Source organism: Rhodamnia argentea, chromosome 2 (assembly GCF_020921035.1).
Source record: "Rhodamnia argentea isolate NSW1041297 chromosome 2, ASM2092103v1, whole genome shotgun sequence".
Taxonomy (NCBI): domain Eukaryota; kingdom Viridiplantae; phylum Streptophyta; class Magnoliopsida; order Myrtales; family Myrtaceae; genus Rhodamnia; species Rhodamnia argentea.
In genome coordinates, this window is record NC_063151.1 from 2,975,814 (window position 1) to 3,003,471 (window position 27,658).

At 41.9% G+C, this 27,658-nt stretch overlaps 5 protein-coding genes across 7 annotated transcripts; 3 read left to right on the forward strand and 2 right to left on the reverse strand.

Moving 5' to 3' along the window:
• The first annotated feature begins 1,739 nt into the window (after positions 1–1,739).
• On the forward strand, positions 1,740–7,302 carry LOC115749882 (O-fucosyltransferase 7-like). Of its 2 annotated transcripts, none has more exons than XM_048274722.1 (12): positions 1,740–2,127; positions 2,562–2,648; positions 2,944–3,043; positions 3,122–3,189; positions 3,782–3,870; positions 3,974–4,154; positions 4,230–4,358; positions 4,454–4,587; positions 4,665–4,893; positions 5,921–6,105; positions 6,189–6,284; positions 6,691–7,302. In XM_048274722.1, exons 1-12 carry the CDS (start codon positions 1,966–1,968, stop codon positions 6,842–6,844), a joined length of 1,614 nt encoding a protein of 537 aa, XP_048130679.1. In that variant the 5' UTR covers positions 1,740–1,965; the 3' UTR covers positions 6,845–7,302. The 2 variants fall into 2 exon arrangements, with proteins under 2 accessions (XP_048130679.1, XP_030542753.1); XM_030686893.2 differs by having other exon boundaries at positions 1,741–2,127; positions 4,680–4,893.
• A 1,000-nt stretch (positions 7,303–8,302) lies between these two features.
• Positions 8,303–12,874, forward strand: LOC115749885 (thylakoid lumenal 29 kDa protein, chloroplastic). Its single transcript, XM_030686897.2, has 11 exons — positions 8,303–8,618; positions 8,817–8,912; positions 9,181–9,265; positions 9,355–9,389; positions 9,519–9,584; positions 9,703–9,743; positions 10,189–10,319; positions 10,556–10,662; positions 11,198–11,335; positions 12,160–12,294; positions 12,535–12,874. Exons 1-11 carry the CDS (start codon positions 8,487–8,489, stop codon positions 12,643–12,645), a joined length of 1,077 nt encoding a protein of 358 aa, XP_030542757.1. The 5' UTR covers positions 8,303–8,486; the 3' UTR covers positions 12,646–12,874.
• A 337-nt stretch (positions 12,875–13,211) lies between these two features.
• On the reverse strand, positions 13,212–18,307 carry LOC115749883 (serine--tRNA ligase, chloroplastic/mitochondrial). 2 transcript variants are annotated; one of them, XM_030686894.2, is made up of 10 exons: positions 17,976–18,307; positions 17,723–17,871; positions 17,340–17,433; positions 17,080–17,228; positions 16,682–16,774; positions 16,029–16,208; positions 15,552–15,718; positions 13,986–14,120; positions 13,814–13,907; positions 13,212–13,687 (listed from the first exon to the last, which is right to left on the reverse strand). In XM_030686894.2, the coding sequence occupies exons 1-10, from the start codon at positions 18,211–18,213 to the stop codon at positions 13,415–13,417; spliced, it is 1,572 nt and encodes a 523-aa protein (XP_030542754.1). In that variant the 5' UTR covers positions 18,214–18,307; the 3' UTR covers positions 13,212–13,414. The 2 variants fall into 2 exon arrangements, with proteins under 2 accessions (XP_030542754.1, XP_030542755.1); XM_030686895.2 differs by lacking the exon at positions 17,976–18,307 and having other exon boundaries at positions 17,340–17,440; positions 17,723–17,864.
• A 2,389-nt stretch (positions 18,308–20,696) lies between these two features.
• On the forward strand, positions 20,697–22,913 carry LOC115749834 (VQ motif-containing protein 9). Its single transcript, XM_030686816.2, has one exon. The coding sequence runs from the start codon at positions 21,130–21,132 to the stop codon at positions 22,162–22,164; it is 1,035 nt and encodes a 344-aa protein (XP_030542676.1). The 5' UTR covers positions 20,697–21,129; the 3' UTR covers positions 22,165–22,913.
• A 1,157-nt stretch (positions 22,914–24,070) lies between these two features.
• LOC115749835 (14-3-3-like protein) lies at positions 24,071–26,194 on the reverse strand. Its single transcript, XM_030686817.2, has 4 exons — positions 25,568–26,194; positions 24,931–25,053; positions 24,566–24,682; positions 24,071–24,433 (listed from the first exon to the last, which is right to left on the reverse strand). The coding sequence occupies exons 1-4, from the start codon at positions 26,051–26,053 to the stop codon at positions 24,380–24,382; spliced, it is 780 nt and encodes a 259-aa protein (XP_030542677.1). The 5' UTR covers positions 26,054–26,194; the 3' UTR covers positions 24,071–24,379.
• Between the last annotated feature and the right edge of the window lie 1,464 nt (positions 26,195–27,658).

Sequence of the window (27,658 nt, forward strand, 5' to 3'; positions counted from 1 at the left end):
ATGCATTATCTTGAGATCCACACTGTGGTGTCCTCCCATTTTTTCAGCTGAGCGAGCATTGATTGGCGATTTTTGGTCAATGCAAGAGCAGACGTAAGGCAGCTTTCTCCCTCTTAAATACTAATAAGAGCTCCGGCTAAAGAGCAATCTCTTCTAGGCATTAGGGCTTCGTAGGGTATTATTGTTCATGGATCAAATCAATTCATTTCTCACTTATCAAAGAGATAAATAAGTACTTGCTCAATTAGAATGTCTTCACCGGCCTAAAAGGAAAGAGGGAAAAGGCATAAATCGGAGTGTCTTCACCCAGGGAATCAACTTGCATGTTGCGCGAATATGTCACAGCCCATCGGCAATAAACGCCGCTTAAAAAGTTTAGTTCGATACTACCTTAAGCATAGATTGGAAATGTGCTTACCTCGCGCATTGAGATCGAATCTCATTACCTTGTGATTTCTTGTTCAAAAATTGCCATTCTAACACATAATAGAAAGTTCACTTCCGCTTGATTAAAATTGAAACACCTATTGTTTCCAAGAAAGCTATTAGATAAAGTCAAGTTCTTTAGTCCTATGCAGAAATCAAAGCTTGTTCTCATGTTAGATAGCTTAGAAAATTACTACTTTTTATGCACCTCGCAAAAGTTTTACTTTGAATAAATTAATATATAAATAACTCTCACTTTATCTAATTGGTAAACGACAGGCCTCAAGTAAAGAACTGAAAAGAAGATTAGCCATATCTCTTTATCTGTACTGATAATTGGCTCTTCGTTCTAAGAAGAAAGATCCCTACTAAACTTAAATATTAATCTTTGTTTAATTAATGCGGTGCCTATGATTTCTATAAACAAAATTATAAAATCCAGACAAATCACTATGACAATTCATAACTGTTTATGTTTCTAAATCACTTTCGTATCTAATTTATTAATGCGATCTTCCGGCAAATCGAAAATCATAAAAAATAAATTTGGATTATGCATTGAAAAGTGGTATAAAAAAATGGACACCATATGATATAGAGCTTCAAAGTATACATACCTCGAAAAACAGCTATTCGTACGAGTAATATTGGATGTGGTTTTGAGGAATCACGATCGTTACGCAACGGAGAAAGAGAATACGCAAGTTCTTCACTAGAAGAGACGATGCATCCCTTTTGCACTAAAGATTTTTTTACCCAAGACATTTAGGGGTGTGCATCAACCATCACATCTTAAAATATTCTGTAATGAATCTATACACCTCGAGACGATTGTAAATTTAAAAAAAAAAACGTGGTTTAGTGACATAACATCATGCATCTAACACCATCTAAATAGTACTTTCAGGTAAAAAGAGCTTTTCCTTTTTTTTCCTTTCGATGTTTTTATGAATAGAAAATTTGTTTTTACAAATGACGTAGGCTGTCAATGTTAAACGAACTCATCATTGGGCCATCATTTTTATCTCATTTTACTGTACTTTTTTCCATAATCATACGAAGAAAGCATTTCGTATCTTACCCTGTTCGATCGAGTCAATCACGCCTCGACCGTATATTGAAATACCCGTTTGTGGTTACATCCCCGTCGTTGCACCAAGTTTTCCGTTTCCTATTAGCCCCGGTCTTCACGATGCTGGAGAATTTAGATTACAGCCAAAACTAAATAATAATAATAATAATAATAATAATAATAGATTCTTCAAAAATGGAAAAAAATAAAAAAAGGCTTGAGACGTTCTTAAAAACCAACTCAGCGAAACCGAACGAGAAGCAAACTGAAGAGAGCACGCAGAGAAGCAAAGAAGCCCCGACGGGTTTCCACAGTTTCTCCTCCCTTTCGTCTCTCCCCGCCGGACCGCAATCCAAGAGCCTCCTGGTCCTCTCACGCGCTGTTCTCCTCGGCTGCGTCCGATGGCCGGCGCCGCCTGCTCCTCCGTCTCTCTTTAGGTTCCGAGGCCGGCTCCCCGAAGGGAGGCGATGACGAAGGCGATGGCCAAGCGGAGGCGACGAGCTCTGTCGCTGCTGCTCCGGAGGCTGCTGACGTGCGCCATATGCGCCGTCGCTACGGTCGCTCTGTTGTCCGGACACGTGCGCGTGCTTCCCTCGCCCGGAGTCGCCGGCGCTCCGCAGTTCTTGAAGGTGGCGACTCGCTCTCTTCAGCTCTCCTGGCATTGCTCTCTTTTCGTGCGGTTTTGGAGGTTCTAGCCATTGGTTGGTTAGGGTTTTAGTTCGGTTGCGATCGTGTATCTTTCGATTCTCTCTGTGGTTGGTGTGCTCGTCCATGTTAGTGTGGCGTGCATATCCGAAAATCGGTGCGATCTCGGCGTTGCTTTCCGTTGTTCTTCGCCGTTCCCGTGCAGCCTGAAGAGCAAATATTGGCCATTTGAATGTGCTTTCGGTTCGTTTCGTCGTTTGGTGCTTCATTGACTCGGCATTGGACTCTGTTTCTTTGCGTTTGGGCATAGCGCGTTGAATCTGTTGACTGGCTTGCGTAATGATTTGGCGTAGTTGAATAGTTATCAATCGCTGACTGGGATTGATTAATGATCTGGTTTTTATCTTGTATTGTGCAGCAATACCAGAGGCAGGGGAGTGAGCAGAGCTGGACAAAGGAACTCGTTCCACCTCAATTTTCCAAAAATCCGGGCTCTTCTCGCAAGGTCTTGCATATCTCACGCTATAACGTTTACCATGTTCTTATAGCCGTTTTCAGTTGTAAAGAAGGAAAAAAGAAAAGTCAATGAATCATAGATACATGTAAAAGTAGAGAGTTGGTAATTTAAGTAATGTTTTGAAGTGAAATGCTCTTCCAAATTTGTGATCAGAATCAACTGATTCGTGCTTCAAGGGCTATGTGGAAATGCTAGGATTTGAATTTGGCAGATTTAGTTGGACAGGGATGAGCGATCTTGTGTGTCATGCATTCGTTACATGTTACTTTTTTGAACTGGACAGATGAACAGTGCTTCCTGGAGTTTGGATTTTGACAAGCTCTGGAAGCCTCCGCCAAACCGTGATTTCACGCCATGTATAGATCCTAGCACAAATTATACAGGTGAGATGCTTGTTGTCTTCATGTTTTCGTTGGACAGATTTCTTTCTAACGATGTTTTAAAAGTTTTTCCTTTGTCAGTTCCTGCAGCATCGCAAGGTTACCTTCTAGTTCATACCAATGGAGGACTTAATCAGATGCGAGCTGGGGTGTGTGCATGCTCCTTGTACTGATAAGACTTATACTAATTCAAAGTAATTGCATCTTGTTATCATTACAATGTAAATATGGAGTGAGGAATCTCCATTAACATGCTCGTCGGTGAGTGATTCTGATGACAACATTTTGAAACTTCATATCTAGCTCTCCCCCTTTTGAATACATTACGAGCATTCCGATGCTTATTCCATTTTTTCTCCATGTATCATGAAGAAATGTAAGAGGAAGTAGAGAGGCTGTTTACCATTCCCCAATCCCACCAGAAAAAATAAGCAATCATCTGACTACTTTGTTTGTCATAAGGTATCTGATGAAAGTTTCAAAAATTACTAGCACCAGTTTCTGGGTTGAACAGATCAGAACACTGTGAAATAAAACTTGTCCCCTTTTGCACTCTAAACTTCCTAATTTGACAGCTTGCTGCCAGCATTAAAACCTCTAGTGTCATTTGGTTGAGAAGGTCTACGATCTACATTATACACATCATATGGAATTGCCCGATTATCTTTATGATCAATCTAAAGACGATTAACCTTGCTTTGCTGCTGAATGGATCTGTAAAGCAATCTGATTTCTATGCAGATATGTGACATGGTTGCCGTAGCTCGTATAATAAATGCTACTTTGGTGATTCCCGAACTAGATAAAGGTTCTTTTTGGCGAGATTCTAGGTAACATGATATTCATCCTCTTAATCTGTTTGTTGTTAAGATACTGTTATGGCTCAGATTCGACAGAATATGTTAAAAACTGATCTCAGTGCTTCATTTGCAGCAACTTTTCAGATATCTTTGATGAAGAACATTTTATAAGCACTTTAGCTAATGATGTTAAAGTTGTAAAGAAGCTTCCCAAGGAATTGGCTAAAACCACAAAGTTAGTGAAGGAATTTAAAAGTTGGTCTGGCATGGATTACTATCACAATGAGATAGCTGGCATGTGGGAATATTATGAGGTACATTCAACAGAAACCTTTACCATGATTCTGCTATCTAATGGTGCAATGATCGGATACACTCAATTCAACTAGGTAATACGGGCATCAAAGTCAGATTCTCGTCTTGCAAATAATAATCTTCCATCAGCCATTCAAAAGCTACGGTGTCGCGCTTGTTATGAAGCCCTTCGTTTTGCACCCCATATTGAAGCAATGGGAAAGGTAGGAAAGTAACTTTCAAACTTACTCGATCTATGAGTGGCTTTTGTCTAGTGTCCTGTAACTTTTACATGCTAATCTTTCCATAAACACTGCAGTTGCTGGTTGAGCGGATGAGATCTTATGGTCCTTATATAGCTCTTCATTTGCGGTATGAGAAGGACATGCTTGCCTTTAGTGGGTGTACACATGGTTTATCAGCAGCTGAAGCTAAAGAACTGCGGATAATTAGGTATGAGTGCATGTGAGAAGGGCACCATAAACGAAGTATCCTCATTACCAATTCTTTGCTTATAAGATTAATAATGGGCCCGGAACTTGTAGGGAGAACACTCTGCATTGGAAAATAAAGAACATCAATTCTACTGAGCAGAGATCTAAAGGATACTGCCCTCTAACTCCAAAGGAGGCTGCAATTTTTCTCACAGCCCTCGGGTATCCATCCCATACACCCATATACATCGCTGCTGGAGAAATATATGGAGGTGACTCTCATATGACTGAACTACAGTCCCGCTATCCGATGTTGATGAGCAAGGTCTCAACCTTCCTATCATTTTTGTTTGTTTATTATGCTTATTTTCCCTCGTGTCATGTCTTCTACTAATACCAATTATTTCACTGAAGTTTACTGTCTGATGTGGAGGCATTTCTGTTAAAGATTTCCCAAATTGGTGAAAGAGCAATCTTAATGTAGACTGTTAGCTCTTGCCAAACAGTGTTCATTTGTCTCTGACTTTTCAGTTAGAATAATGTGTAGAGTAGGCAGTTCTGCAATTCTTGATCAAAGTGTATCCTGAGTACAATATCTGCCATCAGTTTAGTGTGATATAAAGACCATTAGCTTACCTGCTTTGCTATTTTTAAACCTGTAACAACATGAACGCAACCTAGCCTGGTCTTCTCCAGAATTCAGAATGGAAGGTCCTTGTATCTAATGGTTACATATATGAAAATTTTTACTGATGGATTTTTTTTTCCTGACATGGCATGCTTTAGTGACAATCCTCACTAGTTCAGATAAATTTATGCTTATGAGTGCACTTTTGGTATGAATCATGCCAATGCATTTGAAAATGATCAAAGCTCATCGCTGATTGGTCTCATAGTCAGGTTGGTGAGTATCGAACCCTATTCTGATGTTCCAGATCTCCAGAATTTGCGGGCATCTCTATCACAATTGGCATTTGATATCATGATCATTTGGTTGAAGTTATTGATGTTTGTAGTATCTTGGTTGTGGGGAAGAAAACTAGACAGCATATTTTCTCTTTGATATGTCATTTCATTCTCCTATTCATGAGCCTGTTTGGGCAACTAAGAACAGCACCTATTTTGAGTTGCCCCCATTATTGTAATTTTCAAAACATTATGGGGATATTTCTGACTTCAAATGTAGAAGCACGAGTAAAACGTTGACAGCATAGACAGCGATGCCATTTTTAGTGCCAATGTATCATTGGTGCTGGTTTTCTAAGGATGATTGTGCTGTAGTTGTAATAGTATGATATACTTGGAGGCATGTGTAGAAAACTAGCACTTGATACTCTTGCATGTTATTGCAGGAAAAACTAGCATCAGTTGAGGAGCTGGAACCTTTTATGAATCATGCATCTCAAATGGCAGCACTGGATTACATTGTATCTGTGGAGAGTGATGTTTTCATTCCATCCTACTCAGGAAATATGGCAAGGGCAGTCGGAGGTCACCGTCGCTTTTTGGGGCATAGAAAGACAATATCACCTGACAGGCAACTAAGTTTCTTCTCTTTTTGTCGCACTGAATTATCAGTCCACGGTCATAAACTTACACGTTTTTCCTTTTGTAAACCAGGAAAGCTCTTGTTCATCTATTTGACAAAGTTGAGAACGGGACTCTGAAAGAAGGAAGTAGGTTATCAGATCACATTGCTGAACTCCACAAAAGACGGTACGCCACGCAGTGCTTTGATTGCTCTTATAGATTCTAAAAGCTGAGTAATGGAGATGGAATATCATTATCGACTTTTTCCACCCAAGAAATTTGTTTTGCTACACTAGACCGTGTCTGGTCACCCTTTTACTTCAAATTCTTGCTTTCCTTTTTCATTGCATCAAATAATCTAGATGTAGCTTGTCTATCCTCTTCACAGCTCAACGACATTATTTTTGCCTAGTGGCCTTGAAATGCCATCACTATATCTAAGCAAATGGTATATTGGGGTCTGAACCTGTGCACTAAACTCGTGTTGCTAATAGAAACTATGGATCTAACATGAGTGTAACTTCTAAAGTCGTCGGCTGGCAGAAGTTTCAGATCTCATATTAATTTTGGAATGGCATCTTCGTTTTTTCAGGCAAGGGTCCCCACGGAAGAGGAAAGGCCCCATCTCAGGAACAAAGGGCATGGATAGATTTCGTTCGGAGGAGGCATTCTACGAGAATCCTTTGCCAGATTGTTTATGTCGGAGTGAATTGCCTCAAGTGAATGCATCAGTTAGCATCAGGTAGATCATGTGGAGCGGAAACTGCTCCCAAAAGATACGACATTTGTTGCGGGTTCCGGCACTTCAAGCTCTTGGAACTGCAGAGACTAGATAGCGATGCGGAACTTGTAAATAGTGAGTTCTAGAATTAGGTAGGAAGGGGGGGCCGTGCACAGAAAGCGAAATGCGCTTGCAATAAGCAAGCAAGGGAAGTTTGATCACTAAAGATGGGGCCTTGCGTTTTATCATCAAGGCAAAATCTTTTGAGTAAATGGCCGGCATAGGGAGATTGGTGGGATGAAATTCATTTAGGGTGCAATAATTCTCTTATTGCTGCCCTTCCGGAATCCACATTTCTCATGCGCGGTTACTCCGCTGTTCTACTTCTCTATGCGAGTCATCAAGGTCGAAGGAAATCATGCCTGAACGTGTGTGCGATGATGATTACTTGGATGTTAGGCTACCTTGCGGATCCATTACTTCGAAAAAGAGGCTCTGTATCTATGCACCACGAAATAAATGAGACCTCATCTGGAATTTGTTCCCATGTCATTCTCATATCTAAAAGGTATGCACAATTATAAAGTTTCAAGATATTTTTAATGAAAAAGCTTATTTGGGTTTTGGGGTAAATCTAGGGGAGAAAATGACATAACCTTTCAGACTGTGTCGATGGAAGCTAATCTTTTACACCTTACTAAAAAATGACATTTTTTCAAACCCCCACCCCCGGGGAAAAAAAAACACGAACGTTTCGCCTGTACAACAAAAATGATTCCCGTTGTAAACTCCGACCTTTCTTGCCATTGAACCGGCATGCATCATCCTACCTAGCTTACTGTGTTGACTTGCGTTATTGGACCTCGTTGATCACGACCAACAAAGCCGTCCGATTTGGTACAAAATTCAAGAGAATTTGGGAAGATAGAGTATAAATCGAAATTTAGTGACAAGGATTATGAATTGAAAGGTGTGATCTGGTGTTGCTTGACATAGTTCACTATGCACCCAGGGCTTGAAGGGATAAGTGTAGGTTTGGAACCCTAACTTAAAAAAAATAAAGGCCCTTTACATACTTATTTTGCCACTTCTATCTTATCCTTTAAGATGTACATGATAAGTGATAAGTGATGTAGCATGTATTCTTTCCTATTACAATATGAGTATTAAAATGTTCGTTTGTTCAGTTTAGTTAGTCGATACTTATTTAACTATACACTGTGTGAATGAAAAGTATTGCGAAACAATAAAATTAAGGAAAAAAGTATAACTTACAATTAGACATGACCAACGTTGTTTAATGCAAATGATGTGAAGGGGAAATTTATGATTGAGGGTAACCAGACATTATTCTTAATTTAGGGACGATGAATTAACAAAATGAAAAGAATTGAATAATTATGCGATAGGTAAATGAAAATGAAAAACAAATAATATCCAATTAGTTGTCAAATATCAACCGACCTTTCTCGTCCCCGCGTTTGGATTTGGCGCAGAGAGAATCGGGTTTGGATAACACGACACGTTCGCCAACTCATCAGCCCAACTTCGCCCGGCGCTCCTCCACACATCGCCATTAGCTTCTGGAGCATTCCCTCGCTACTCTCTCGGTCACTCTCTCCATCTCTGAAGCAAGACGAAGAAGACGAAGGAGGAGGAGGAAGAAGATGATGGGCGTGTCCTTCGTCTCGACCGTGCCTTCTGTGCTCCCACTTCAAGCTCAAGTAGCTTCTTCTCCTCCTCCTCCTCCTCCTTACTCCTCGTCTTTCGCTGCCGCCGTCGCACCCCCCGCTCGCTCCGTTAGTTTTCCTCCTCGCTCGCTCGCTCGCTCGCGCTTCTCTCTTTCTCTCCTTCTGCGCTTGCCCGCCCTGCTTTCGTTTCGAAATCTGCATTGTGAATTGCTCTCATCGGTGTCCGTGCTCAGCGCTGCGTAGATGAGCTTTGTTCTGTTCTGATCAGTGTAATGCTTATTGTCTTATCCGGTCATTGGAGTTCAGGTTGTCGTTCGCTGCAAGATGGAGAATAGCGTCGCCGATGGCAAGGAGTTGAGCCGACGAGACGTTCTTAAATGCGTCGGCGCTAGTATCGGCATTGTAAGTGCAGTTCTGTTTTTACCATATGTCGGCTACATTGAGCTCCGTGAATGTGATCTTCTGTGTGTGAAATGAGTTAGGTCTCGAGTGGCCACGGGGTTCTTGTTAGCAGCTCGTTTGATTGGACCATGAAACGGCTGTTTATTTGTTTGTTCGTTCACAATTAAGATTTCGTTCTAGTTTGCCATTTGACTTTTGGTTTGTGTGAATGACGGTCCATTCTTTTAGTTTGGATGTTGATGAGTTTCTGCCAGTTGTGATCTCTCAGGAACTGATAGCAAGCTCTGGATCATTTGTTGAATTAGCTCACGCTGCTGATTTGATTCAACGCAGACAGCGGTCTGAGTTTCTCTGTAAGCCCATTGAAGAGTTGCTTCTTTTTCTATGCTAGTGCTTTGACTCTGAATCTCCAGAATCAAATTGACTTCTTCATTTTCCTCAGCAAATGTCAAGGACACCCTTTACACGGCTATAAAGGTGAATTTTTGTTTTGCAATTGGCATTTAAGCATATGACTTTGGCTATCGTGACTTCATTTTACATATTCTAAAATGCTACACTCTGATATAATTTTACAACATTTTTTTAATCTTGGACTCGTTTCAGGGAAATCCAGATCTTATCCCGTCTTTACTGACATTGGCATTAAATGATGCTATGACTTATGACAAGGTCAGACTGATGAATTTTCACATGTTGAAACTTAATTGGCATTAAATTTTTTACCTCGTCTCACTAAGTATGATGAGGTAAAGATTGGATGGTGATTTATTTTCCCTTAAGTTTGCAGGCCTCAAAATCTGGAGGCCCAAATGGATCCATAAGGCTCAGGTACTTGTCACATTAAAACATGTGAATGCTGATGTGAGTTGGTGATCATAGAGGCGAGCGGAATATTCTATTTGTTGGGTTTAGTGAGGCCCCTAATTTCCACTTTCTGAGTTTTGAAACACTTCAAACAACTGGCTTGCTCTCAGAATGACATTCTAGTGAGGTCTTTGTTTCAATGTCGAGATCCAAGTGTACTTTCTTAATGCTTTTATATGCAGTTCTACATTTTTTATTCAATCTTATCCAGAAATCTCCATTTAGAGAATCTAGAAGGTGAGCACCTAGAGTTAATTGAGGAAAATAGAAGGAGAAAACTTGATTTCCCTGCAGGATGGTTCCCATGTGTGTCTTCCAGTTTAAAATTTCATGCTTTTGCTACATATTTTTTATCTCCTAGATGAGACTCACCATGATATTCAATGTTGTGAACTGTTGTTTCTTGAAGCTCAGAGATTAGCAGACCCGAGAATAAGGGGCTTTCAGCTGCTATGAACTTATTGGAGGAAGCTAAGAAGGAAATAGATTCATATTCCAAGGGCGGACCCATATCCTATGCAGATCTTATACAGTATGCAGGTTTGTATATGTTACATCACTAAGTTGCATGTCACTAGCTTAAAATGCTGCTCTCAGTCTGAACTTCTCTTAGTACCTTCTGGAATAGACCCTAGAGAAGAAGTATTCACTAGAGCCATTAGGCTTGGAGATCTGGCATTGAATATCTCACGTCTTGTATTAAAAGTGGATTGTTTCTCAATTCTGTGAGCTTATCGAAAGGAGGGAATTCTAATTAAAGTTCTCCCTCTAAACAGCGGAGAGTGCAGTCAAGGCTACCTTTCTGGCTTCAGCCATTCGCAAATGTGGTGGTAATGAAGAGAAAGGGGGCTTGCTCTACACTGCCTATGGTTCCAATGGACAGGTAAATCCTAATTCATTGTGCGTGATATGTGTGTTTGCCACTGGATTTTATAGTGTATAACACCAACCAAATAAGGAATAATATTTCCTGCAACTAGTAATTTAGTATTTATAATGTGGAACTGTCAGGACTTATTATAGTCAGTGTATCTTGTGAGATCTAGATTAGGATGAGATATACATAAGTCTAAAATTTAGTTGCCGCCAGTAGCTTCTCAGGGAATATTCAAAAAATGGCTTCATGCTAACAACAGATAAAGGCTTTGTTTCAGTATGTACTGCTTCATCTGGCGATTGCCATAAAATACTGTGTTTATTGACCATTTGTTGTAGCTCACCATTGCTCTGTTCATTCAATAGCTTGATTCCTGAATACCTGTTTAGGAAAAAAGGATCCCTATGGTTTGCCAATTCTTCCTTTGGAATATGTTGGAAATGGACCTATGAGAAACATAGCTGCCTTTGCAAATTGTTTATTAAATAACTTCCATAGATTTAGTTCTGATTTCCCCATTACATATCACCCCGTTATGTAGTGGGGCTTGTTTGAGAGACAATTTGGGAGGTCGGACACCGCGGAACCAGATCCAGAAGGTAGGGTCCCCCAGTGGGAGAAGGCCAGTGTGAAGGAAATGAAAGATAAATTCTCAGCCATTGGGTTTGGTCCTCGGCAGGTATATTCAGTAAAACATCTACTACTTATGCAGGAATTTTCGAAACTTCCATACATATTATCCTCTCTATGCACCGAGATGTTCATCTACAAAACCGCAACAGGAAAACAAGGCAGTTTTTACCTTTTCCAAAAACCAATGGACATGCAGTTGAAGGAGTTTCAAGATGTGCATTGCATTCAGATATATTGATGATTCATTTCTCTATTCTGTTTATCTAATTCTCTGAATTAGCTAGATCTGTACCATATATTGTTTTCTGCATCTATAGATTTTTGGAAATTTTGTCAAAACTCAAAGATAGAGTATTGAAGATGGTTCTCTGAAATGATCTCTATTTGCAGATTGGTCTTGTAATGAGATTTGAACATTTTCAGCGTCGCTTCCCGTCAATCTTGATACTGGTAGTTAATGATGGACTGCATGGAAACTAAGGCAGGTTGCCCTATTTAAACAAAGAAGCGGTGTTGACTTTTTCAGATGACTTGCTCAGAAGTTGATGTCTAGAAATAGGATAATACGCAGATTGGTTTGCAATAGTGATTTCTCAAATGATGAGACATATCACTATTGGGTTTCGAATATGACCCACTTTCTTAAATGGCAACTTGAAGCTTGCCACATCATTTCATAAATCAATCTTAATATATCTAGCATTATCTCAATGTCTAACGGGCTAAACTCTGATGTATGGTGGCAATACAAATCATTTCGTAAATCAATCTTCATTGCATTACCGACTACTAATTTTCATCTCCTATCCTCAGTAGGACACTCTGCATGTTTGCTCATTTAACTCTGCTTTTTTCTTCTCAACTGAACAGCTAGCAGTGATGTATTTGTTTCTGGGTCCTGATCAGAAAGCAACAGAGACATTATTAGCCACCGATCCAGATGTGTCTCCGTGGGTTCAAAAATACCAAAGAAGCCGAGAGACTGTGTCGCAGACGGATTATGAGGTTGGTTAGTTATATAAGTGGCTCTTTTCAGTCCGGGAAAGCCTTGATGTTTGCCACCATGGTGGTGAAGAATAATCTTTAGCTGAAGAAAACAATATTATGGCCTTCTGTGCCCCAAGAACAAACGAAATCTCCGAATTGTGATCTATTTGTTGGCCAAAAAGAAAAGTTAATGTAAACGTCTTAAAATCGTCGCATTCGCTTCATTCGGACATTGATCTTAACCCGGTCTTTTTACAGGTCGATTTGATAACCGCTCTGACAAAATTAAGCAGCTTGGGGCAGCAAATCAATTACGAAGCGTACACCTACCCAGTTCCAAGGGTTGATTTGGGCAAGCTCAAATTGTGATAGAACGAAGATGTCACATATATTTGATCTTCGGAAGTGCAACCGAGAGAGGGCATAAACAAATTGTGGCCCAGTTTTCACTTCTCTCTTCAACAGCTATATTCCCCATGGCACATAGATTCGCGAGGCCATTCTATCATTAATCTGTATCCCAAATAAGCGTTGACTGGGGTAACTTATGAGATATCATGTTTACCATTTCGTCTATTACTTGTTAAATTGTGTTTGATCTCTTGTTTTCTCAGTGCCTTCCAAAAAGAATATCGCCTTCTATTAAAACAAGACCACCTTATGGTGTCAGGTTCGTAAACCAAATGAACCGCAGTCGCTCCAAAATACGTGATCTTTGAATAATTGCACCATTAGAAAGGGGTGACAATCGGCCAATGGAAGAATGTCATTCCTTCTTAAGATCAAACAAAAGGACCGATATGCGCCGAGAATGAAGTCGAGGCGAGCACCTAAAGACTACTGCTAGGGAAAGAGAAGGCAGCTTCGTTAACCCTGCGAATTTTGAACTAATAAGCCAAAGCAGGATCGGTCCCAACTTTTCTATCTCCAAAAGATTAACTCGAGTAGAATACGTCTGTTAACAAGAGACTACTTAACAATGGAAATGCGGCACAAAATATTGCCAACGTGATCCTTCAGTGAGGAAATTTCAGTTGCCTCCCCTACCTCAATATTTTAAAGACAGAAAAACAAAATTGCAGACAGTTTTCCCCTGTAAAAGTCAAAATTAAAATACAGATCGAACCATGAGATTGTTCTATTGGGATTTTGGAGTAATTCGCTCAAGCCCACCCATAAATGGTCGAAGTGGCTTGGGAATCACGATGGAGCCATCCTCTTGCTGATAATTTTCGAGTATGCACACAATCATCCGAGGTATTGCACAGGCGGTCGCATTTAAAGTGTGAACAAACTGTGTAGGAATGTTGCCTTTACCCTTCTTAGGAGTCGATGACGGTGGTTCTGATGGCCGATACCGAATTCCCAATCGACGACTTTGATAGTCCGTACAATTTGAAGCACTTGATATCTAATTCGATTCATCAAATAACGAGGAGGTTAGTCATACTTGATCATCAACGATTGAAACACCTCCAATAAGTTAAGAACGCAATAAGAAGGAAGTAATGCCAAATAAAACTTATGAGAAGCTAACCTCTCCGTATCGTCCTAAACCGGGCATCCATGCCTCCACATCAAACTTACGATAAGCAGGTGCACCTAAATCCGCCGTCGCCATATCCAAAATCCTGCAAAGAAGCTCGAAATTCATATGGCCTGAAGTAAATTGTTTAGACAAGTGTTGTGACAGTGAAAGAGAACCGTACTTAAAATGTAATCCGAGTGATGTGAAGAGTTCTTCTTCTATTCTGATGAGTTCTTCATGATACGAATCACTTTCTTCTGGTTGACATAAAACAAACATCTCAACCTTGCTAAATTGGTGCACCCGATAGAGACCCCTGCATTAAATAGTTGCAGAAATTTTCATAAAGCAGAGAACTACATGACATTATTGTAGAGAAGAGAAGCTACAGCAAGATACCACGGAATGGACAGACACATTAGTCAGTAACGGCTGAACATGGCTATCAAATATCAAGATGGCAATGGTAAATCAAAGATATCAGACTTTGGGATTTTTATTTGCAGGGCAAAACTGATAGCAACGCGAACTAAAAGTTTCACTTTCAATTTCTGGCCAAAAACAATGGTTTCACTTTCCATTACTCAACCAGGTCTCCTTACATTCAAGTAAATCGTAGGCTGTTGCTACTTCCACAGCCAGAGAGTACTATCTACCCAAGGAAAAGGACGAAAATGCCCCCAAAAGTAGTTTGAGCTGAAAAAGAAGCAACTTTTCCATAAAGTGGGAAGAGAAAAGGATCAGCGATGCTCCAATCCAAAAAAAAGTGGAGCAACACTCTGTCGATGCCTGTTTCCCTCAAGCACGAATAGGAAAAGTGGACACATGTGTATGCGTGTATGTACATAATTATTCCACTGGTCGAGAGCACTGCTCGACAAGTTCCCATCTTACTCATGGACTGGCAACAAGAAAGGTTTCCGAGTTTCACTCCTCAAACACAAAAGATACACAAGTAGGACTTCTCCATTAAGGAAATGGAGAAGGGTGAAAACAAATATATGAAATCGTTAAGAGTTTCTTGCGATTTTCTAGAATTTCTCATCAGAATTGTTAGTTAATACGAGAGAGGAAGATAAGTTACAGTGCATGGTGATAAGTGAGGGTATCGTCGTCATTAAAGTCTGCAATAATCAGGCCCAGTGTCAAGCCCCTTTGGGTGTGAAAATGGTGTGGACCAAATCATATTGGATGTATGGTACCAATAACTCACGAAGCAAAGGCATGATAACAACATAACTTGAGATAGATTTCCACAGAAGGTGAAATACATGAAAACCATCCTCATCTTTGCCTCTCCTATACTTAAAGAGCCCGGGATCCCCTTAAAAAACATGGTAACACTTAGACGCCTTCAGCTTTTATATTATGATCCTAGGACCATCAATTTGATCCCGCGACCCAATTAAAGTACTATAAATAATGTACTTTCAACCTCATTTACAATCTACAGAAACTTATTAGGCAGCAGTATACGAGTGCCTCAGTACAAAACTATAAGTGGACAGGCAGATTTAACTGTGGGAACGTCTAAACAAAACTTACGCAATAAAAGTTATGTTGCCATACCACATTTCAGGGACAGGTACTTGCATTGGGCACTCTAAATAGTCCTAATGACAAAGTAAAATCATCTGCCAGAGAGAATACGGATACATAAACATTTAGAATTTTCATCTAGTGTAACAGAAATGGACATAGGCAGCCAGAGTTACGAGATTATATGAATAGGCCGTGATTGACTTACCTAGTTGCAGTTCCAGCAGCACCCGCCTCCGTACGAAAACAATGGGAAGACGCCACATACTTCAAAGGTAGTTGCGAGTTGGCAAGAATGGAATCCATATGAATTCCACCAACTGGGATCTCAGCAGTGCCAATAAGACAATGATCACTGCCCTCGATCGAATAAACCTGTCAAATGTGAACATAATGTTATCAAACACTACCAAATCTTTATCAACTACTGCAGTTATTGATAAACTGGGACCCAATTCCATCATCTTAAACTTGTTGCAGGACCTAAATTAGAAGGTTTCTCCCAAAAGAAGGGAAAGAAAATCAGCTTGAGTACAGGTATCTCAATATGAAGTCACAAAACATATGCAGTACATAACATGCTAGTGTATTTCAGTGCTCTAGAGATAGTTTCCCAGCCCATAATAACCAAAAGATGTAGAGTGCTGTAAGATTTCATTAAAATTTAAACAGAAAGAGGGAAAACCTGTGTGTTTTCTCCACGAGGTTGGAAGCCACACTTTTCAACAACAGATGATCTCACAATTTCTGGGGTTGTTAAAGGTGTGAAGCCCCTTTTAATAACCTCAAAGACTGTCCAATTAGTTAAAGCCATTTCTAGCATAACTGCTTCATTCTTGAGGTAGTAGAACTTCGATCCACTGACCTATAAACAAGGATACAATGGGGTAACATATCGAAAAAATTAGACTCCATTCTAGGTCAACAAATAGGAGGAAGAACAGTAAAACCTTGTCATCAGAACTTAAAGTGAAGGATTATAAGAATAACTGAAAGAGGGGTAAAATAGGTAGGGGCAAGATCGACAGACTACTGATGGGAATGTAATAAACTGTCAATGGGTAACAGGAGCCTGTACTATTACAAACACCACTGGCAGTCTAGTCAAATGCCACCCGACAACCAGGTCTATAATATATAAAACAAACAAGAAATATTTCTTCCTCAATATATCGATTGATAATAAACAGCAAAAGCCCAAACAGAATCAACTCATACAGTAACCAAATCACAGTATATGCAGATGTATCAGAGCCGCGGAAGATTATTTCCACTAAAAACACTTTCCCGGATAAAAGAGAGAGATGCATCAACACCTAGAATGAATAGGCAATATACCTTTGCTGCAGCATCAAAATCGAAAAGGTTGAGTTCCTTGCCGAGTTGTAAATGGTCCTTGATAGGAAAACTGAAATCATGGGGACTTCCAACCTGCTCCAACATAACTTACATGAGAAAGACAGGTTAGAAAAGCTACACAGATCTTTCCAAGCACAATGCGCACTCCGTTCTAGGATTGCGACGAGTGAGATGAATATAAAGATGCAGGTATAATTACTATGTGGTGCACATTGACAGTAAACATTGACCATTGCCACAAGTAATGTCAGATGGACGATACGTGTATCTATAGAATAACCACCTTAACCATTCAAGAATACACTTGTTCATGCAGATCATTTGGATCGCCAACAGCGTTTCTTACAAAAATCCAGGATACAAATCAAGATGGATACCTTTTTTCTGATAGTTGAGCTATCCTCATCTCCTATAGGAACGTCCGGATGAGTCATATTAGGAATACATTGTGCTTCCTGCTGAAGCTCATCCGTGAGCTTAAGCAGGTCTTCTTCCAAAGTAAGCAGCCCTTCCTTCAGATTCTTCCCTGAAATGCAATCGAAAGAGACAATAACTAAAAGGAGAGCTTTGCAAGAACTACTTAAACACAAAAATTGGATTTATCTAGTATCTTGGCCAGGAAAAACAAAAAACCTACCTTCCTCTATAAGTTTCTGTCTCTCTGAAGGCTCCAGCTTTCCTTTCATCTTGTTTGCGACCACATTCCTCTCCCCGCGAAGACGCTCCACTTCCTGCTATCTGTGGGTCAAAATTAGCTCAAATTGAGATGAAAACCAGTTCCTTCATTAAACCCATAACCAACACACTATGTTTCACGTGATAAGATAAAGCAATACAAAACTTTTCATCTCCTTATATCGTGTTGCCCAATTAAAATGGATACAGAAACACAAATTTCCCGTAATTTCCAACTTCAAACTAACAAACTAAAGCCTATCACTTTAACAGTGCATCGCCCATCAAAAGCCTGACCAGCAACTGAAAGTGAAAAGGCACTAAAGTTTCAAATCGAAACCTGACCTTCTGAATCTCCAGCATCTTGGTATAGAGCTCGAGCACGAGCTCCAAGTCGGCATTTGAATTCCTGTTCTTAATGTTAGTGGCAACGGCGTCCTTGTTGTCCCTGATCCATTTGAAGTCGATCGACGCATTCCACTGCGGCTTCGCAACTGAGAAAAGCAACGAATCAATCACCAAAAAGCTACTTCTCTACGAGCAGCAAGATCGAATCTTTGGGCGAGAGAAACCAAAGAAAATTACTATTGAAACCTACGCTGATCATCTGAAATCGTCTTGGTCGCGACCTTCGACGAGGAAGGCGCGGCGGGTTGGACCGCCGGAGCTGAAGAGAGGGCTCTGCCGATGGGCGAGAAGCGAAGGGGCGCGCGTGGAGAACGGAAGACTGGAGTTATGGGATTGAGGACGAAGCGCGACGAAGGAGATAGAGAAGGAAGAGTGGCGAGCTTCAAGGTGTGTAGGGTGGTGCCACCGAAGCAACACCCTCGTCTCATCTTCGTCACCCCCTGTCCGCCCGAACTGATGGTTTGGTCCGAGACTCTGCGGCGAGCGAGAGAGAGAGAGAGAGAAAAAGAGAGGGGGTGAGAGTTTATCTTCGGCTTCTGGCAGAGACAGCACTGCAGGCAGGCGATGCCGCGAATGGACGGGCCGGTTCGGATTTTCCGGTCTGAAAGGCTTAAACGGTTCGTTTCTTCCTTTTCCCTCGGCCATGTTGAACCGTTCTCTTTTCATATGCTTTATACAAATCGAAATGACAACGTATTCTCTCGCTTATGACCAATAATGATAATAATAATTCCACACTATTGCTCGTGTTTTTTTCTTTCTCTTTACATTTAGATCCCTATGGAGCTACTTTGCTGTTTGCACTTATACTCGGAGAGGGACCGGTCCACGTACGCATGATTAATTGATGGGAACAAATGCAAGGTTATTGATTTCGAAAGATCATATTATGGGAAATAGCCGTCGGATCAACTCATATGAAATACTTTACATCAATACGAAATACGTCGATTTTTGTGATCTATCTCTATAATTCAAGAAAATACGAGTACGAAAACCATTGGACTTATAAACTTTAATGGCACAACAAGTTTCACGTGATTTACTTGGACCTGTGACAAGTACATTACTCTCGAGGTGTGCATGAATCTATACTTAGATTTTTTGACACGTCGAACGTAATTTATATAAACGGCATAATCCAAGATTTTGATCATATAACAATAAATCTAACAGCCAATAAAAAGTTAATTAACACAGATTTCGGTATATTAGCTTTACATCACATACAAATTTATATGCATACGAATCTAAATAGTCCTTAGGTAATTAGTGCATAAATACCCTGATGTAGCAATCATATATAACAGGAAGAGTAAAGGGATGCTCCATTTTTTTTTTTTAATGAGAAAAACACTAACTATTGTTTCCAAATTAATCAAGAGTCAAAGAAAGCCTTCACCTCTGTTTCACGACATTCGTCATTTGGAAAGACGCCTAATATTGATTGCTTTATTGTTGTTTCGCTTGCCAATTCAATTATGAAAATCACATCGATCTCAAGGACGGAATTATGCGATACAAAGACTTTAATCATTGCAATTATTTTGAATGGTTAATATTATGAAAAATCACAAACCGACATACCTGTGACAAATTTAACTCAAATTATTTTTTGGACCACGAAAAATTCCAAACCGATAAAGTTGTGATAAATTTACCCCAAATTAATTTTTTGACCATCAAAAGCCCTAAACCAGTACACATGCGACATATTTATCCTAAACTAATTTTTTTTACCATGAAAAATAAAAACCCCAAACTAATATATTTGTGATAAATTTATTATCCGTTAAATTGAGTAAAAAATATCACGAAAAATTTCAAACCGATACATATGTGACAAATAAAAGGGTAAAAATCTCAAGTTGGTATACCCCGTCAATTACCGCGTGTCATACAACTTAGCACTTTAACAGTTATATTTAACGAAAAATAACAGAGATCAAACTTGTCACGGATGTACTAATTTAAAGTAAAATTATCACAAGTGTATTAATTTGAATTTTTTTATGATTAAAAATATAATTTAAGGTAAATTTATTACGGATATATCTGTTTATAATTTTCTGTGGCATTAACTCTATTTTAAAATGAAATTAATTTTCAAAAATTGCATTTCATATCGCGACGCGTGGATTTTTCATGGCGATGCGCGGGCGATGAAAGATGGATGTGGCCCAGACGAGGGACGACCTTCGCCGCAGCTTTTGGCGGCTGCACGGTGGTGCACCGTTCTGTTAAATTCATGGGACGGCGTTTCGTGGTTCGTTTCACTTCCTTCCCGGACGATCACAAGTTCTCGCTCGCCAGACACCCATGCCGTGTGGTCGTCGCACCGTAGGGAGCCAACCGCCCCCGCACATAAAAAACCGCATTACTGCACTTATAATAAGACTGTCATTACTGTACTTATCATTATTATTACTGCCTCAGCATCTCGCTCGTCCCATGATTACTACTTTAATACTTCCCTTCATTTCCCTCGGTTAACGCTGAAGATTCTAGAGAGACCGAAAAAAAAAAAAATAACACAAGAAAATGGGAAAGAAAAAGGGGGGGGCCATTCATAATTTTCATATCTACTCGACATTTTCTAATTGTGCACAATATAAGAGAAATTATCTCGAAAAATTTTAGGATGTGGGGCAGACATTTGCTCGTTTGAGAGATTCGATCCCTCTCGCGGAGGGTCCAGACTCAACTCGTTGATCCAATGCTGTGTTTTTATATTTTTGTCCCCACTCCCAATTGATTGCATGTGGGGGCCCGCCGCAGCGCAATCGGGAGTGGGGACCCTTGGTGGCTGGGGGATCCCAGAAGAGGACAAAACTCGAGCTTTGACTGGTCAAAGAGAGGACCTTTTTGATGCGGGAGGAGATATTTGGATAACCCGGCCCGTGAACCGCCGTAATGCAACTCTCTCTCTCTCTCCCAGCCTCCTCAAGTCCTCGCCGTGGCAATACAAAATGACGATTCACGTTCCCGCACCACTTCCCATTTTTTTTCTCTTTCTTTTTTCCCAGCATCTTCTTCTTCGCACAGAGAGAGAGAGGGGTGCCTTCTTTTGCGGGTCATGTCCTTTCTCTTCTTTTTAGTTCCCGTTCGAAAACCAAACTAGACCCGCCCATCCTTCCTTCCTTCCTCTTCAACTCTCTCGAGAAAGTGAGAACCAGCAAAGAGTCACTGAACCCCTTTTTCCGTTGCTTACTTATGCCCCCATCTCTTCTTCTTCGAGAAGCAGCTAAAAAACCTCAAAGTCCCTTCCTTTTTCTCTCTTTATTCGTTGCTTGTTGCTTACCCCCAGATCTGCAGAGAAACCGAGCCAGACCCAAGAACGGAAAATGGAGAAAACCCATCATTCCCCTGCAGAGTCCAGCGCCGCTAGCTCCAACTCCGACCACTACCTCAAGCACGTCAACAAGCTCTCCCACAAGATCTCCAAGCCCCCCCTCAAGAAACACCCTCTGGACTCGCTCCCCGATCAACCCGATCAGCCCCTGGCTCAGGGTCCAGCCGTGGTCAACCAGAACCAGCCGGTGCAACTTCAAGCGCCACCGCCTCCGCCTCCGCCCCAGGCTCAGCCGCCGCAGCAGCCGCCGGTGTACAACATCAACAAGAACGACTTCCGCGACGTCGTCCAGAAGCTCACTGGCTCGACCGCCCACGACCGAGCCCCCACTCCGCCGCCGCCGCCGCCGCCGCAGCAACCGCCGGTTCAAGCTCCGAAGCCGCCGAGCTCTCGCCTACATCGGATCCGACCTCCGCCCCTCGCGCAGCTCATCAACCGTCCCAACGGCCTCGTGACGCAGCAGCAGCAGCAGCAGTCGGCCATGCTAAATCCTAACATCTTTCACCCCATGAACTCCTTGAACGCGACTATTAACCCTAACCACGTCATTAGCTCCGGCTTCAACCCTATGGGAAGACCAGTAGCCCCCCTATCGCCACTGCCGCCGCTCCCGTCCGTACATGCGGCGGCGGAATCGCCCGTGTCCGCCTACATGCGGCGCCTCCAAAGCTCGATGGCCGCCGTGGATCCCAGGCTCGATCAGTTCACCGGATTCGGCCCGCTCGCTCCCCTGGCCTCGCCCCGGTGGAGCAATTTGGCTCCTCCTCCTCCGCCGCCGCCGCCGCAGCAGCAACGGGTGGCGGCTTCTGGCCAGGATTCGATCCCTCCTCCGCCCGAACAAGCTGCACAGTCGCAGCTTCCGCCGTCCTCGCCGATGCCATTCGGGTGCTTGAATTCGCCGCGGTCGGCCTACCCTCCACTCTCACCGGGGTTCCTGTTCTCGCCGACGTCGGGGCAGCTGGGATTTCCGCAGCTCCCCGTGTCTCCTACGGTGTCCGTGCCGAGCCCCACAGACAGGGGACGTTAGTTACGGGCGTGGTTTGAGGTTAGAGGTTAGAGGTTAAGCTGTCACAGGGCAGAAGATTACCAAAGTTCCTGTTTTTTAAGTGGGGGGAGGTGTACATTGTCCGGAGGATAGGGAGGTTAATTTCATATACGCTTTGTTGATTTTGGTGCGAATTTGGCTGATGCTAGTGAAGTTAAAAAAAAAAAAAAAAAAGGAGTGCGTGTGAAACGGACATCAATACAGTATGTAAACTGAAGCAAGAAGTGTTTCTTGGTTTCTTTGTTAATTCGAAAGCGATTATCCTCTGAACTTACCATTAGGCATTTACCTCCTTTTAATGGTCTCTGTTACACACCTTAAACGAGACGAGACACATGGGTGCGCATAGGAATCACTTTTCCTTTCGTCGGATGTGAAGTACGGTGCGACTACGGCCCTCCAACGCAAGTTTGCCGTCAGTGCCTTCGAAAGGTGAGCCTTTCTCAATAATGTGGGACTCTCTCTTGCTTTGTGCAGACACCGCAACCAAAGAAGTGAATTATTGTCTGGTGTGTAGTGGCCGCTTTATGGGTTGAAAGGACCATATTTCATTTGGGCAAATGGGCATATCCTTACTTTGTCGTTCTTTATGAAGACTAGAGTCAAAAGACGCGATCTTGCTTTGGGTCTTTCCGAGCAATCAAAGTTGAGATGACTACCACCTTTATTGTTTAGTAGACCCGCCGGTTTCTATCGGCCTTGCAGGTGAAGGAAGACCTCCGGCCGGGCGTTTTCGCGCGAGAGTGGACAATCGAGTTGCATATCAATCCTGGAGAAGATCGCACCTTTGTGGGCGCAGTTCAGATCTATGTAGGGTCAATATCATTTGCAACATTTTGCATGTTCTAGAATAATGAGAATATCCTTTAGAAAACAAGAGAATGTGTTGCTATTCATTTCCTTCATTTGTGTATTATGGATTTTGACGTTGGTCGGTGAAATGATGTGGGTAGAAATTACCGAGAGTACTCGCCAATCAGAGTCCAAGCATAAACTAATTTAAGTGCTATTGACAATTCTATCTTGTAGACAGGTATAAGGAATGCCTATTTACAAATCACGAGCAACTACACGGATACATGAGAAACTATTTACATTATCATGTCGGTATCTAAATTACTAGTCTACTATTCAAGTAGCAGTAATCCATATTGCACCTCTCTATCTTTATGTGTTTATGCCCATTCTATACTAGTGTTAGTTCCCATCGATCCACAGCGGCCGCAGGAAAGCAATATAGACTTCATAAACCTTACCATTCAACATAGGGGTTAGTGAGCAACGAAGTTCGAAAAAAGTGAATTGACCCCAAGCAAAATCTGTTGATTTGCCAATTTCGTAGAGAGTGAATTTGAACAAAGGCTATCCATCCGTCCAAGAGGAGTCCTATCAGAGCGAACAACTCGTTGCCTTGTGAGTCAAGGAGACACTCTCCGTTAGAATCAAGGCCCTTAGGAAATGTGGCCGCAAAAGAGTTAATCACCACATGTTTAAAGACTCTGCTTAGCTTCAAAAGATGATGAAAACATCTAAAGTGTAACAGGACTGTTACAACTGCCGAGGGCCATAACTATTCCAACTTTTTTAGTAAAAAAATCCATATATTGCAGGATAATAACGTGAAGAAATTCGATCAGTAACCAAGTATTTTAGGCAAGCGAAGTTCCAAAGTACGGAAAAGCATTCATACTTTTCATATGAGGTAAATGCACGAACCAAGCACTATTGGGATATGAAGTATGAAAGGTCCACCCACTGAGCTAGCATATCAAATACCAGATCCTTAAAGCAAAATTTATCGAGGAAATTTTTGTCGGCAGACACGTCTAAAAGTTGAGCGACATTCGTGGAAATTGAGATTCCACCAAAAAATTTCCCCTACTAAAGATTGATAGCACATTGAATCAAATATCTCATTGACAAAGAAAGAAGATATCATCAGTCACATAGTCTTATGAATAATCTAATAGAAGAGATCTGCTACACTTAATGCAGAATTGAAGGCCCATGCCTCCAAGAAAAGTAAAGCACAATTAATAGCACATGAGGAGATTGATGGGACAAACTAAAACCAGAAACAAATTAAAAGAGACGATGATGCCTCCAACTTCGGAATAAAAGAGAAATCAGCAACAAGCACCTTCTCCGAGTAAAAGCATTGAATGGAGAAATTCGACAGCGAGCAACAGTCAAGACCTCACTGCTGTTCATCAGGCTTCGGTGCTTCTTTAATCTCGTCAGCACCGTCTTCCTGTGCAAAAGCAGAACATGATAAGAAACAAATTGGCCTTTCTAGAGTGCATGAAATGAAAGGAACTAGAGAAACATGCATTTAAAAAAGAAAATTGATAGGAGACTAGTCCAAAGAGAAACAAGGCAGGACCTGCATGTCGGAGGTCCACAAGGTGAGGTTGTCGCGAAGAAGTTGCATGATCAAAGTGCTGTCTTTGTAAGACTCCTCTCCTAGTGTATCCAACTCAGCAATTGCTTCATCAAAAGCCTGTCCCAGTGAAGGCCAATAGAACAAGTCACGAGCACGCCAAGCATTTATAATTTCATCAAGCAAAGAGATGCTAATAAAATTGTGCCATTTCACTTGCATTCAAACTTTTTCATGATTTTAAAAGCTTTCAAAAGATACCAATTTTTCCTTTGGTGGCCAAAAAAGAGTGTTCTGAAAACCAAGACTACGGAACATTACATACTCATAAGCTAAGACAAGCATTGATTCAATCAAAAGCCTCTTACCTGCTTGGCCAAACTGCAAGCACGGTCAGGAGAATTCAGAATCTCATAGTAGAAAACAGAAAAGTTGAGGGCCAGTCCAAGCCGGATTGGATGAGTTGGAGCCAGCTCCGTGTTGGCAATGTCCTGCAAATGATAACAAATTGCAAACACAATCAATCTGCTTCGTCATGCAAAAGTACAAGGGCCACAAAGGAAATTAATCACATTCACCTTAAACTGACATTATACCCAGCTTGCCTTATGATTAGCATAACAATCATAACGAGAGCACATAGATTGTGCATATTAGAGAATTAACTAGTGTATCTACGCATATATCCAGAAGAAGTACAACGAGAGACGCTATCTCATGAAAGTAGACATATCATTAGCTCCTCTTCGCAAACACGACTTGTGCAAAATCTGATCGGTCAAGTACGCATACGAGATCTAAGGATCTATGCTGCCAGATCCATGTCCTACGAATTCAATGCGATATCTAAGAATCACGCAATATCTGATCAATCAAAATATATGCACGAGATCTAATTAGCAAGTACTGCGGGATCCACATTTTACGGTCCCAACAACTCCAGTGAGCGTAATCTAGCAGGCATCATTCGACCAAATTACACAACCGAGGCCCGAACGGACAAACCTGAGCGGCCTTGTAGGCGGTGAGAGTGCTCTCGGCGGCTTCCTTTCGCTCGGCGCCGGTCTTGAACTCGGCCAAGTACCGGTGGTAATCTCCCTTCATCTTCAAGTAGAAGACCTTGGAGTCGCCGGAGGCGGCGGAGGGGATGAGGCGGGAGTCGAGGAGCTTGAGGATGCCGGCGCAGATGCCGGAGAGCTCGGACTCGATCTTGGCGCGGTAGTCGCGGATGGAGGCGACGTGGTCCTCGTTGCCGCGGCTCTCCTCCTTCTGCTCGATGGAGGAGATGATGCGCCAGGAGGCGCGGCGGGCGCCGATCACGTTCTTGTAGGCGACCGAGAGGAGGTTGCGCTCCTCGACGGTGAGCTCCTCTGACTCGGCGGCGGCGGAGACCTTCTCCATGAACTCCACCATCTCCTCGTAGCGCTCGGCCTGCTCGGCCAGCTTCGCCATGTACACGTTCTCCTCGCGTGCCGATGGTGCGGTCGCCATTGTTGCAGAGGTTAGATCTGGACTTGGATTGGTCTTCCTCTTTCGGTTTTGATTTCTGATTTTTGATTCTTCGATTCTTTCGAGAGCATTTGACGGAGAGAGGGAGACGGATTTTGTAAGGAGAAGAGAGTTTTTTGTGAGGGTCGGGGGGGTTAATTTTGGAGGAGTGGTCCCGTGGGGGCGACAATTGCGTTGTCGAGATTCAGAGGACTGATCTCAGCCGTTGGTTTAGAGAGAGGCGGTAATACGGCTCTGTTCGGCTGGCAAAAGTACGGGGAACAAAATTGACAGCCTGTACTTTTAGTAACGGGCTCCCTTGCGGGCCAGGTTGGACTGTCACGGGCCGGATAGTGGATCGGGCTGGATCTTGCTCGGCCCGTAAGAATAAAGAACAAAAATGGTTTTGTGTGGGCTGCGGCAGCATCACAAGTCTAGAGGGATGTGGTGTTATTGACAAATTAGTATGGTTCATTATTATTTTTGTGTCCTTTGTAAGATGTTAAGTACCAAAAGCGAAGCTACACGCCCCATGAGTGATCATCGGAAAAAGGAGCCGTCAAAGTTCAACTAATAAAACCTTCGTGAATGAAAGAAGTAAGGCATTCACAGAGATGTCATTGGAACCTCTTCGGCTTCTGAAATAGGGCGTTCACAGTCCCCCTTCTCTCTCCCCACGCAAGGAAGGGTTCCGAAGGAAACTTTTGAAGATGAAACGGAGCGTCGTGAGAGATGGCCAACGGGCAATGCCGGCGGCCTTCAACGGCCAGGCCTGATAGCAAAAAGGGGTCGTGCCAAGCACAGTCCCTTGCTCCTGGGCCACTGCCGAGGCCGACCTAGGCTCGATGTTATATTGTCGTTGGGCAACGGGCCCAATGGGCAGATAACAAGTCTTAATCCAGGACATGGCCGCATGAGCATAAAGACCCAAATTATTTGAAGGGCCACGGAATGCCCTGCAACCCCATAAGTAAGTTACTTTTTTCTGTGAAAAGTAAGAGTAAAAAAAAGGAATTCCTGCAAATCGTCAAAAAGTTTAGAATTAAATTGGTAAATCGTTAAAAGGTTTATGATAAAATTGACAATTTGGTAGCTTAACTACTTAGAATCCCAAATAACTTAGATTGACGCTGCTGCGAAGATAGTCGACTAAATAATATATACCCAAGGTGGTGAGCGCAATTGTTTGGTCTTATATGTCTCGTGTTTCAACTTTAGCGGCAACAGGAGGACATTCCCTCGTGTTCGAGCAGGAAACCAGCGGCTATTTCCGATTTCTCATGGGCATACGCCGTATGTAAGTTAAGCTACCAATTTGTCAATTTTATTGTAAACATTTCGACGATTTGCTGATTTACTCTTACATTTGTTGACAATTTGCCAATGTAATGCTTCCGACTAATTTTGATCGGAAATCGTGAATGCGATGATAATGTCATATAGACGGCCAGCTTCCACGTCGGTGATTTATCGCGAAAATTAGCCGAAAGAATTAGATTGGCAAATCGCCTAAATATTTAAGAGTGAATTGACAGTTTTGAAAAGTTTAGGACTGAATTAACTGCCGTATAATATGTTTATGATTTTTTGGACGGTTTTCACTCTCTC

Coding starts and splice junctions, on each gene's coding strand:
- LOC115749882 (XM_048274722.1), top strand. CDS start 1,966: ATGACGAAGGCGATGGCCAAGCGGAGGCGACGAGCTCTGTCGCTGCTG. Junction 4,894..5,920: donor ATCCGATGTTGATGAGCAAG/GTCTCAACCTTC, acceptor ATGTTATTGCAG/GAAAAACTAGCATCAGTTGA. Junction 6,106..6,188: donor AAGACAATATCACCTGACAG/GCAACTAAGTTT, acceptor TTTGTAAACCAG/GAAAGCTCTTGTTCATCTAT.
- LOC115749885 (XM_030686897.2), top strand. CDS start 8,487: ATGATGGGCGTGTCCTTCGTCTCGACCGTGCCTTCTGTGCTCCCACTT. Junction 9,390..9,518: donor CCCTTTACACGGCTATAAAG/GTGAATTTTTGT, acceptor GACTCGTTTCAG/GGAAATCCAGATCTTATCCC. Junction 12,295..12,534: donor TGTCGCAGACGGATTATGAG/GTTGGTTAGTTA, acceptor GTCTTTTTACAG/GTCGATTTGATAACCGCTCT.
- LOC115749883 (XM_030686894.2), bottom strand. CDS start 18,213: ATGAGACGAGGGTGTTGCTTCGGTGGCACCACCCTACACACCTTGAAG. Junction 17,434..17,722: donor AGATGCTGGAGATTCAGAAG/GTCAGGTTTCGA, acceptor CACAGATAGCAG/GAAGTGGAGCGTCTTCGCGG. Junction 15,719..16,028: donor CTCGTGGAGAAAACACACAG/GTTTTCCCTCTT, acceptor CACATTTGACAG/GTTTATTCGATCGAGGGCAG.
- LOC115749834 (XM_030686816.2), top strand. CDS start 21,130: ATGGAGAAAACCCATCATTCCCCTGCAGAGTCCAGCGCCGCTAGCTCC.
- LOC115749835 (XM_030686817.2), bottom strand. CDS start 26,053: ATGGCGACCGCACCATCGGCACGCGAGGAGAACGTGTACATGGCGAAG. Junction 24,683..24,930: donor CTTGCAGTTTGGCCAAGCAG/GTAAGAGGCTTT, acceptor TCACTGGGACAG/GCTTTTGATGAAGCAATTGC. Junction 24,434..24,565: donor TGTGGACCTCCGACATGCAG/GTCCTGCCTTGT, acceptor GCTTTTGCACAG/GAAGACGGTGCTGACGAGAT.